The sequence below is a fragment of the Neomonachus schauinslandi genome, chromosome 7 (assembly GCF_002201575.2).
Source record: "Neomonachus schauinslandi chromosome 7, ASM220157v2, whole genome shotgun sequence".
NCBI classification, from domain to species: Eukaryota; Metazoa; Chordata; class Mammalia; order Carnivora; family Phocidae; genus Neomonachus; species Neomonachus schauinslandi.
Genome location: NC_058409.1, coordinates 144,862,213 through 144,874,305, shown reverse-complemented (window position 1 = coordinate 144,874,305; position 12,093 = coordinate 144,862,213). Strand labels below are relative to the sequence as shown.

General features: G+C 44.8%; 1 protein-coding gene across 1 annotated transcript in view; it reads left to right on the top strand.

Moving 5' to 3' along the window:
- The window catches only part of MTRR (5-methyltetrahydrofolate-homocysteine methyltransferase reductase), a 33,241-nt gene that overhangs the window by 3,678 nt on the left and 17,470 nt on the right, over positions 1-12,093 (top strand). Inside the window, exons 3-6 of the mRNA XM_021702507.1 lie at positions 196-349; positions 2,398-2,515; positions 5,688-6,066; positions 11,434-11,556. Coding sequence (XP_021558182.1) covers positions 196-349; positions 2,398-2,515; positions 5,688-6,066; positions 11,434-11,556 — 774 coding nt within the window. The remainder of the gene's footprint in view (positions 1-195; positions 350-2,397; positions 2,516-5,687; positions 6,067-11,433; positions 11,557-12,093) is intronic.

Here is a 12,093-nt window from a genome sequence, read left to right as displayed (position 1 = left end):
CCAGGTTCCGTGGTGTCTGAGGAGTAACACTTGTGCTTTCCCAACTTGGAAACGCTCCACACCCTCTGTGCTGTGAAGCCACATGAAGCACGGATGACTGGTTCTGGGTAGAGACCTAGCTGGTTGCCTTGCTGATGTGTTAAATCAAAACTGTGTACAGCCGGAGATCCCTGACATGCCGTCCTCATTTTGTAGTATGACCTGAAAACTGAAACCGCGCCTCTTGTTGTGGTTGTTTCCACCACTGGCACTGGAGACCCACCTGACACTGCGCGCAAGTTCGTGAAAGCAATACAGGACAAGGCTCTGCCAGCTGATTTCTTTGCTCACCTGCACTATGGATTACTGGGTATGGACTGTGTTTGCGTTCTGCCTGCCCTCAGTTATTCCTGGTTTTAATTCTGGTATTTGAATGTATCCTTCAAAACCATGATATATGGTTGTATAGATTTTGTTCTTGGTTTTCTATTTACAGTTACATGTTTTATACATTTCTATAATGTCCTGTGTTCTGTGAATGCCTTCTTTGTTTTCATCCCATAGCGGCTCCTCTGTGGAGCCCCTGGAGTAGCATTCTTAACCATGGGTGCATATCAGATTCAACTAGGAAACCTTTTCAGAATATCAACGGCTGGTCCACTCCCACCCCTGCCCAAACTTGGTTTAAAAAAAAGAAAGAAAAACCCTGAAGGAGCAACTCTGAATTCTATTTTATTGGGTTTTTTGTTGTTGTTTTTAAGAGGAAAAAAGAAAAATCCGGAAGTTCCCAGGTAGATCTGATCTCCTTGAGAACCACTGCCCTAGGATGATTGCCAATCCTGGCCATATGTTAGGATCAGATGGGGGAGGTTTTCCTTGAATTCTGTTACCTGGTCCCACCTCCAGTGATTCTTACTTAATTGTTTGGAGGTGGAGCCCTGGCATCAGTGGTTTTAAAAACTCCTAGATGATTCTAATATGCATCCCAGGTTAGGAAACACTGGCCTAGGGCTCTGTGAAGTATAGATTAAAAAACTAAGATAAAGGATCAGAAGGACCAGCTCAGTAAGATAGGACACCAGGGAGAGAATTCAGAGCCCATATTCCTGGCTTGTGATCTGTGCTCCTTAAATCCTCCTTGAGAATTACTTTGGGGGAGGGTATCTGATAAAGATGGATTATGCTATGATAAGTAACTGATTAGAAATTTGAGGTTATGATCCTGGCTAAGATCTCTCTTGTATAACTTATTTTAGAATATTTACATTTTTTATTCAGGTTTTTCTAATTTCTTTATTTTGAAGAATGAACATGTATGTGTTGCTTTAAAAAAATTACTCAAAAAAAGTATCCAAGCATTCTAGTCACTCCGAGGCCATTTATGGACGCCCCCCCCCCCCCCAACAATTGCTCACCCTGTTCTTTTTTTTTGTGGAAGTACATGGAGATGATTAAACAACTGAGAAATTGATGCTTTTAATCTTAAATTTTTAACCAAGTATGAAAATGTTAGTCCATTTTCTTACCAGGAAACATAGCAGTTTCTAATTCATCTAACACAATGATTGTGTTGCAGATGTACCTGTCTATGCTCTCAATTAGGGGTCAGTAAAATCAATAAAGGCCAGATGATAAATATTTTAGGCTTTGCAGATCATGTGTTCTTTATAACAACTATTTAACTCTGCTGTTGCAGCTGGAGAGCTGCCATAAACAGTGGGTGAACAAGTGGACTTGGCTGTGGTCCAACACAGCTTTATGGAGAAAGACTGAGTGGTGTTTGGCCCACAGGCTGTAGTTTGCAGACCTCTTCACTAGATCAGAAAAGTCTGCAAATACAGATACTATGTTTTTTTAACCTAATTATTTTAAAATTATTTTTTAAGATTAATCTTTTAAGATTTAGATAAAATATTCTTTTAAGATTCCCATATTTTGGGGCACCTGGGTGGCTCAGTCGTTGAGCGTCTGCCTTCAGCTCGGGTCATGATCCCAGGGTCCTGGGGTCGAGCCCCGCATCGGGCTCTCTGCTCGGCCTGGAGCCTGCTTCTCCCTCTCCCACTCCCCCTGCTTGTGTTCCCTCTCTAGCTGTCTCTCTCTGTCAAATAAATAAAATAAAATCTTTAAAAAAAAAAAAAAAAGATTCCCATATTTTTACACAGATTCATGGAAACAAAAATGTGAAAATATTCCTGTTAAGAGTGGCCAAGAAGTGTTTGTTTCTGTTTTGATGGGTCTGGCACTCTAATATTGTAAAATAGAAGGCAAATACTTGTATTACTCAAGGAAAGCCTCAGAAGATATGAAGGTGTGCATTATTAATCAGAGCATGGAATGGTATTGTTTTAAATATTTATATCTCTTCTTTAAATTTAAACCTTACTGTGTGTGCACTCATAACCTATTTGGGCTCCTTAGGGCTCGGTGATTCAGAATACACATACTTCTGTAATGGCGGGAAGATCATTGATAAGCGACTTCAGGAGCTTGGTGCCCAGCATTTCTATGACACGGGACATGCGGATGACTGTGTGGGGTAAGAGCAGCGTGCTTCTCCGCCATTTCCAGTCAGCCCTTCTGTGTACTGGATGAAAGTTTGTGAGTTTATAAAATACGATTTTTGATTTAGCACTGAAGCTTTTATTTTGAGAGTGTTATTTTCCTTTTGTTAGCTTTTTTTTCTAGGACCAAAGATCAGCCGGGGCTTCATTTATATATTCTGTTGACTTTTTTAAGTGCCTCGTGCATCTCAGTAGCTGCTAATGGAAGAAATTTGAAAAGATGCCCCAGGAAAGTTATCTTTGTCTTGAGGTGTGTAGGAATTTGTAGAAGTCTGCATTTTCTTTTTTTTAAAGATTTTATTTATTTATTCATAAGAGACAGAGAGAGAGAGAAGCAGAGGGAGAAGCAGGCTCCCAAGGAGCAGGGAGCCCGATGCGGGACTCGATCCCAGGACTCTGGGATCATGACCTGAGCTGAAGGCAGACGCTTAACCGTCTGAGCCACCCAGGCGCCCGAAGTCCGCATTTTCTTTAGGAACTTTGATAGCCTGTGCGTTTGCTTCTCTGCCGTGCACGCACAGTGACTGGATGCGGGCCCTCCCACGGAGGGTGCCCAGCAGAGAACACAGACCAGAGGCGTTCACAGCACACTGCGTGCCTTGGCTCTCTCCTTACCATCCTAATGGCCGCTTGCCACCATGCCAGCCACAAAAATAATTCATGTTTCCATTAGTTTACTCTTGTTTTTACAGTTCGGTGTTTCACCCTATGTGCTACCTTTCAAATCCTCTTTATGTCTTTATTCAAAGCTTTTTTTTTTTAATTTTTTTTTTTACTTTTTATTTTTTATTTTTTAAAGATTTTATTTATTTATTTGAGAGAGAGAGAATGAGAGAGAGCAAGCACATGAGAGGGGGGAGGGTCAGAGGGAGAAGCAGACTCCCCGCCGAGCAGGGAGCCCGATGTGGGACTCGATCCCGGGACTCCAGGATCATGACCTGAGCCGAAGGCAGTCGCTTAACCAACTGAGCCACCCAGGCGCCCCTTTATTCAAAGATCTTATAGATGTTGTCCTACAACTAAGTTTATCATTTAGCCTTTGGCTATTTCCGCAGATGACAGCACAGCCACTAGATTTTTTTCCTACTTGGTGTATATATTAACTTCTTACTCACTTGATCTTTGTTTATGAATGACAAATTCAGCGAATGTCTTGCTTTTCTGCATAGCACCACCTTGCACAGATGTGCTGGAGACACTTCTCCTTCCACGTAGCTCACCCTCCACTTCATCATTTCCTGTGGCGGCGATGAGCTGGTTTTTCCCCACATCCCCAGTGCATATGGTCTTGCTTGTGACGAAGCTCTACCATATTGCCTTGCATGTTCACCTTTTAGTTTTGTCTCTTTATATTGATTTTTGTGTGGGTGGGTTTTGTTGTTTTTTGCCAGAGTCCTGTTGCCATTAAGCGTTTATTGTCTTATGAGCCATTTACTTGCTCACTTCTTCCAGAACCCATTGGGCCTGTCACTGAGTTCATATTTTCTTTCTCTTCAGAGGCTTTCAGTTTCCCTGTTCATTTACTGGATCCAGTGTTAAAATTCTTGAATGTGTATTTCATCAGCCTGCATCTCTTAAATTTTCAACCTGACCACCTCCCTTGAATTTTTCCTCTTCTAAAATTATTTTCAAGGATATATCCTGGCTTAGTGTAGCAGCCCCCACACTGATGGGGTTAAGAACGCAGAGTGCAGTCCAGTTACCTGCATGCAGATCCTTGATAACCACTCTCCCCCTTCACTGACTGAAATCTTGGTCATGTTCCTTACCTTTTGTGTCTTTGTGGGCTTCACCTTCTCCCTCTGTGAAATAGGGGATAATAGTGTGTGCTGTGGAGATTTTTTTTTGGGAGGAACAGATGAATTGATACAGGTTGTCCTCTTAGAATAATGTCTGCCCTGTAGTAAGTACTCCATGGACATTAGCTCTCCTTTTTTTTTTTTTTTTAATTTGACAGAGACAGCAAGAGAGGGAACACAAGCAGGGGGAGCAAGAGAGGGAGAAGCAGGCTTCCCGCTGAGCGGAGAGCCCCTTGTGGGACTCGATCCCAGGACCCTGGGATCATGACCTGAGCCGAAGGCAGATGCTTAACGACTGAGCCACCCAGGCGCCCCAAAATTAGCTCTCCTGTTGGGGGTATTATTGTCTTAATATTTCGGAGCTGTGAAAATGGTGTTTTAGACATAGCTGTCATTGTTGAACGCAGAATTTTATGTACTGGATTTTCCAAAGGCTCTGAGGGGTGGATGCGTGTACTAATGAGATTATAGCTAGAATCATAATAAGACGGAGGTCTGAAATGTGCCTCCTACTGTCATTTAACTTTATGAATTAGAATTTAATTGATACGTCCTTTGAGTTGTGATTAAAAATGAGAAGGAGGTGATTTCCAAGATTCTGATGCACGGTTTCTTACCTGTTCAGTTTACTTCAAGTTTCTCCGTGGGAATGTAGGGGATGTTGTTGTTGGCTTGCCCTACTTTATTAGTAAATACGCTACCACATTCTAAAAGGCACCTATGATTCATTCAACTTTCCTAAAGGAAAATTAGGGTTTTTTTTTTCTCATGTTCAGACTTCCTGAAAATTTCATCAGAAATGTTCAGAACCGGTTGAAGGTTTGAACTGTTTACTTAGAATACCTAGCATTAATCCAGAGTGATTTTTTTGGTGATCTTTTAATCTATAGGGGAAAAAAAAATCACTAAATTGGGGGGGGGAAATGATGGTGCATTTGACATATGTAATTATGTGATATTAGAATAGACTTGGATTTGGGATAAGTTCTGTTAACCTCATCAGAATTTCGCATGCCTACTTAAAATTACAACTTCTTAAAATATTGCCAACTATATTTTAGGAAGTTAAGTGCAATCTCATTCCTGTTACCTATTACTTTTAAAATGCCTTCATTTTTGTTCTGACCTTTATATGTGCTCAATTTTTTTACAGGTGAAGTTCTAATGAGCACACGATAATGTTTTTAACTTAATGATAGGTATCTTTTGTATTCTGAATAGTCATTGTATTTAGTGTTTTTGGCATTTGCATAGCATTCTGTCAAGTAGACTGCCATTGTCCCATTATTATATATTTAAATAGACACCTTAGGGATTTATTTTTTCCTTTTTTATTACAACAATCTAGTTTAGAACTTGTGGTTGAGCCATGGATTGACGGACTCTGGGCTGCCCTCACGAAGCATTTTATGGCCAGTAGAGGAAAAGAGGAGACGAATGGGGCTCTCAAGATGGCATCTAATGCCTCCCAACGGATGGATCCTGTGAAACCAGAATTATTACACATTGAATCACAAGTTGAACTTCTGAGATTAGATGATCCGGGGAGAAAGGATTCTGAGGTGCGGGAACAGAATACAGTGAACGGAAATCAGTCAAGTGCTCCACCAGCAGAATCTGAGTCCTCACTTACCCACTCGATACCCCCACTTTCACAAGCCTCTCTGAATATTCCCGCCTTACCACCAGAATATTTGCAGGTGCATCTGCAGGAGTCTCTCGGGCAGGTAAGTGGTTTTACTTTATGCCTCAGGCTGTAGAGTATTAACTTACCCAGGGTTTTGCTTTGTTGTTTATTAGATTACAACAGAGGTCAGCAAACTGGCCTGTTGGCCAGATGTGGTCCACTGCTTGTCTTGGAAGTAAAGCTTTATTGGGACCCCGGCCTGCCGGTCCTTTCCCATGTGGTCTGTGGCTGCTTCTGTGCTCTAGCGGCAGGGTTCAGAGGGTACCCGGAGGCTGGCAAAGCCTGAGATGGTTACACTCTGGCCCCTTACAGAGAAAGTTTGCCTGGGCATTGCAGAAGCACTTGTATTATATCACTTTTGCTTTGTTTCTCATTTTAGATGTGAGTCAGGTGATGGCCAGTTGTTGTGGGCACTCAGGAAATTACCTCAGCTACACTTGAAGCACTAATTTACAGTAAAATCTATTTTCCAGCATGGACTTGTGGTGTCCTGGGATGCTCCACTTTGGGGATTATTCTTTTTCTTCTTTTTTTTTTTAAAAGATTTTATTTATTCATCTGAGACACAGAGATAGAGAGACAGAGAGCATGAGCAGGGGGAGAGGCAGAGGGAGAGGGAGAAGCAGGCTCCCCGCTGAGCCAGGAGCCTGATGTGGGGCTTGATCCCAGGACCCTGGGATCATGACCTGAGCCAAAGGCAGACTCTTAACCATCTGAGCCACCCAGGCGCCCCAGGATTATTCTTTTGCTTGGTAACATCTTACAGACCAGTTTTTGCCTATATTTGCCATTTTTTTTGGTCAAGTGTATTTTTTCTAACAATAAAGAAGTGCCTTGAAAGTAGTATGTAAATTTTGAGCATTAAGTTGAATAACAATTCATTTCTCCTCACTAATGCTAGCATATGGCACCCTGAAACTTCTTCCAACATACCTAGAATAAATTTCCATTGCAGCCAATCTTTCCATGGAGAGCCACGCCCTCTTTCTTTAGAGTGGCTCATTGTGGGGTTCCACGTGGGCTTTCTCCCATAAACTTCACCCTCAGTGAAGGATCACGATTTGTTTCTTGATTTCTTATTTTAATGAAGCAGGGCTTAGACACTTGAGAAGCAATTTAAATATAACTTTCTAGTACATTAGAGCTGTTGGCCAACACCTGATAGGATAGTGGTTTTTTAACATCTGCTTATAGTGTCTTTCTAGAGCATTCAGATAAACAAACGTGTTTATAGAAACAGCTGTCGGGTATTGTTTTCCACTTACGCTTCATTATTTTGCAAACTGTTTAGTTACGTGAGGTAATTACAATGAGTACATTTTTGTCAGGCTTGGGACTAGACAGGAGTGCATCCAGTAAGGCTGTGGCTGGACAGTGGGTGTGGGCGCATGGGCAGGTAGAGCGCCCTGCTGCCCGCCACGAGGACGGTGCATGTGGCAGAGGCACGGGAACGTGATTTATTGGATGGGGTGCTTCAGGAGGAGGACCTGAGAACGCTTCCGGTATGGCACAGGTCGTTAAAGAGGCTCTAGTTGCTGGTAATATGGTGGAAAGATTTTTTAAAATCTCAACTAGTTAAGTCCTATTTGTGTACATTTGCTCAGGGGATACACTTAGAGGATAAGGGGTTGGAAAATGATTTTTTTTTTTTTTTTTGGTGGGGGGTATCCTCTTGGGATCCTCACATTAAGGACCCGAGGAGGGGGGGCGGAGCAGCACTGGGTGGAGCAGGCAGTTGAGCTTCAGTGTCTTCCCAGCCAGTCCCGCTCCACGCAGCATCTGTTCCGCCAGTCCTGGTGTCTTGTAGCCCGTGGGGTGTCTGGATCCTGTGGGACAAGCCACAGCGGCTCTCGTCCACTCCATCACTTGGGCCTGCCACACAGCCCTTTCCTGCTCAGGGCCCCTCTCTCAGCCGGCTGCCTGTTGTGTCACCTGCTGTTTGGGTTGGAGCTGTCATCCCAGGGGTGGGAGGTGCCGCTCCAGATCCTGAAGGGCCTACCTTCTGTTCTCCTTCTCTCCCGGGGAAGTGAGGTGCGGGATGCATTAGCGTGTCCTTTCCTGGAGGGGAGGGGGTATCCTGGCATGCCCCAGGCTGTGGGCTCCTGGAAATTGTACTTGGAGCACTGGGCCTTCAGTCTGCACAGGGCCTGGACCTTTCCAGAGACTTGCACACACTAGCCACTTCTTGCACGTTTAGTGTGAGTAGCATGATGTCCCTGGTGTAGTGGGCTGGTGTGATGTTTTGCTGAGCATCCAGATGTTCCACGTTGCTTCGGACTGTTTTGTAACAGCTGGCAGGAGCGTTATCACCACCTCGTGGCAAAATTGTAAATGGAAGTTGTTCCAAGTGAAAGTGTGTGGCCCTCTTTAGGTATAGAGCTGGAAAAGAGCACAGTGGCTCACTCTGTCCACACGCCATGTATCTGAGGCCATCTGAATCTGCTCTAGCGAAGGAAACCATCCTTCACGGAGGCCGCCGTTGGGGCAACTGCTTGTGTTCCTTGTGGTTCATTGTCATCCCCCAGGATCCACCTGGTTGCATGCAGGGACCAGGTTGGTCAGTTAGATGGAGACCATCCCTGGTCCTGTGTATTTTTAGGGGTGGTATTGATACCTGCCATTCCTCAGGATGCTGTATTTTTCACTTTCTACCTGGGTGAGGGGAGAGGACAGTGTCAAATTCAGAGGCTTCCTCTTGGCCTCTCCACTATGTAGCCCTTAACCACAGGCCAAGAACTGAGTGGACCCATGGAGCCAGACCTGGCCTAGGATTCCCATTTACAGCCTGACCCTGTAGGCCCCACTCTAGTATGTGCCCATGATTACACTTTGGGTTCCTGGGTAACAGCCTAACTTGGACCCTCTTCTAGCAGTTCCTGGAGTATTTGGGTATTCCCTTTGGCCCAGTATATGTTTACCCCCTGGAAGAAGGACTTTATTGAGTACAGTTTCTGTGCTGTTGCCGAGTCTCCCCCACCAACCTACACCACCTGTGGGGGGCTGCTTCCGGCAGCCCCTCCAGCCTTTCTCCTGTGATAATTATGCCTCCCTCTAACACCCTGCAGGACTTTGCTGGCTAAGTGCTCCAACGTCCCTCTGTTCTTTGGTGGTCCAGGTTTTCCCATTGCTGTTGGCCCAGTCTGTTGGCTCTGGCCAGCAGAGCAGCCAGCCCTGAACTTCTCCGTGATGCTGGTGCCCCTCACCAGCACTGTCCCTGTCGGCCTAGGCAATGGTGTATGCTCTGGGTGCTCCAGGGAACATTGTCATCTGATAGGTTTTGGCTCTTCATAGTTTCATCCACTCTACTCTCCGCATCTCTGGGCCTTTTACTCCTGTCATCTGATGCTGGCCATGGAACTCTCAGCAGTTCTGTCTCATTAAGTCTGGATTTTTGCTTTCTCCTTGGCCTCATAACCATCTCTAGAGAGTGTTGCCAAGGTGTTAAAGCCAGTATTCTGGGATAGTGCTCCCAATGAGCAAAACTCCTCTTTCCAAGTTGATGTTCTAACCTTGTTGGCCCAGGACCTCAACATTCCATCTTGTACATACTTTGCTGGTTTCTACTGGTGCGTGTTGCTGTGTCCTACACTTTCTTCAGAGCATGGTCCCTCGCTTGCCTTAGCTGGTCCAGCCCATCTGAGGCCTGGTATGTTGTGACTTAACCCTTATTGGCTCAGCAGTTAGGAGAGGAAATGGGATGCAGGAGTTGGGGATGTGGGCGTGTCTTGCAGGGCAGAGGTCTTAATGCAAGCAGAAAATTCTTGCTCTTCATAGGAAGTAGTAGTCACTTGCAGGCTCAGGTGCAAGGGAATCTAGGGATTCAAGATTTTCAACCCACATGTCCCTCTCTCAGCTGCCTGGAGGCCATTCTTCGCTTGTCCGAGTTAGGCCTTAGCATTCTGTCAGTCTGTAAGAGACGAGCAGCTTCTTTGTGTGCTACAGAGCATGTTTTCTGGCTTTCACACTTAGTGTTTAATCGCTGATTAGTTTTTCTCAGCTTTTTGCATTTTTTTCCAGAAGTGTCAGTGGAGCTTGGCAATGCCCACAATTCTCCTGGCCTTATCAGTGCCATTTCCCCATAGATCTCAAGCACCAGCTCCTGTGTACTGGCTAATGCATTCCCTTTTATGGTGCACCATCCCACTTAGCTCTTGCACTTGTCACCTTGTGCTCTCTGTCTCCCATCTGTCACCAGTGTTGTGTGCTCATTGTCAGCCAGGTCGGTGATCCAGCTCCAGACTCCCATTTTAGCATCTTTCTTGAAACCACTCTAGCACCATCTGTCACAGACTGGATTCCTTTGAATCAAACTATGTGATTATTTTTTAGGTTATCCCCTTGGGATCCTCACCTTGGGGAATGGAGGGGACAGAAGCTGGAGTTGGGCACAGTGAAAAGTGGGCTGTGATGTGTCCCAGCAAAGGCCCCAGCCAGCCTCACAGGGTTCTCCGGAGCTGGGATGGCCCTTCAACATTGTCCTGAGTTGGGACAAAGGGGGTGGGTATTTATAGTCCTCAGTTAGCCATTGGATGTGGGCTGCCTCTGAAAGGATGCGTGACCTGGGAATGCTGAGGTCACTCTCCGAGGTGACTGTGAGCTAGCTGAGGGCCATCTGCTGACAGCGTTCCTAGCAGCCTTGCTGAAGGCTCTCTTAGGCAGGGACATCTCCCAGTGCCCCATATGTCATGTCGGGCTCTGAGCTCTGATCCTTTTCCCAGTTTTTCCACATGGCCATTTGTCCAGTATTAACTGTTTAGCATTTTGAAAGTTTCTATCTTCAACAGAACTTAGAAACATCAAGTTAGAAAAGGAGCAGAAGTAGTACAACGAATTGGGTTCTTTCTGGTTTCCCAAGACCTGTGCTGTCTAATACAGGAGCCGCTGGCTACGCATGGCCGCTTAAATAAATGAAAATAAAACTAAGAATTCAGGTGCTTAGGCACATGGCTGGTGGCTCCTGGACTGACCAGCACAAGTGTGGAACATACCCACACCAGGGCCCACCACTCTGCAGGTTCTTGTGAACCTCTGTGCAGGCGTCTCCCAACCCCAAATATGTCCTTTCCTTTAGAATCTCCTTCCTGAAATTGTGCATGCATATGGTCTCCTTTAACATGGTTTATTTGGAAGACTGTTAGACCTTTACAGGAAAATGCTGGTATCTGATAATTTTCAGTATCTATCTCAGAAATTTATCTAATAGTCAAGGAGTTTAAGATATGGATGAGCTATCTCTTCTAAAAGATTGAGAGGCCTATGTCTATAGCCATTTGCCTTAGAAAAGAATACTTAAATATCTAGGCTATTTTATAAAATCCTATAGATCTTACCTGGTCACTAAGTGAAGCAATGGCAAGTAAAATTGAAAATTGCATTTCGTAATATTTTATCACATTTGTTTCTCAAGGAGGAAAGCCAAGCATCTGTGACTTCAGTGGATCCAATTTTTCAAGTTCCAATTTCAAAGGCAGTTCAACTGACTACAGATGACGCCATAAAAACCACTCTTTTGGTGGAATTGGACATTTCAGTAAGTTACAGAATTTATTTCTTAGCACTGTTATGTTGTCAAGCAGTGCGGAGACTTGCATGCTGTTGTAGTCCACACACTCAGGAAGGAGGAGAGCCTCTGACAGGACATCTGGCCTCTTTGTTCTTGACCCCTCATTTTTCCCCACCTCACACTCCTTATCTTTTCACTTCAGGAAGGGGCTAACATGAGGAGTCACCCTGGAGGTGACTCAACTTGAAAGAACAGCATTGCTCCCTTACTCAGTAAGCGACGAAAGAGTAATGGAATCAGAGCAGCATTTTCCGTGGAAGAAGAGTCGTGAGCAAGGCAGCTGCTCACCTGAGGTCAGCCAGTAGCTGGAAATAGAGCTCAGACCGGACAGGCCTAGAATGCTTCTTTTCTCACAGTGGTGGTCTCATTCCTTTGAGACTCAAAAAAGTCACAGACCCCTCCCCCACCCCAGAAAAAGAAATATATAGACATTTTTCATATAGCTTCAGAGGCTTACATGCTGCCTCTCCCCTCCATCCACGAGCCCAACCCCTGCCCCAAATC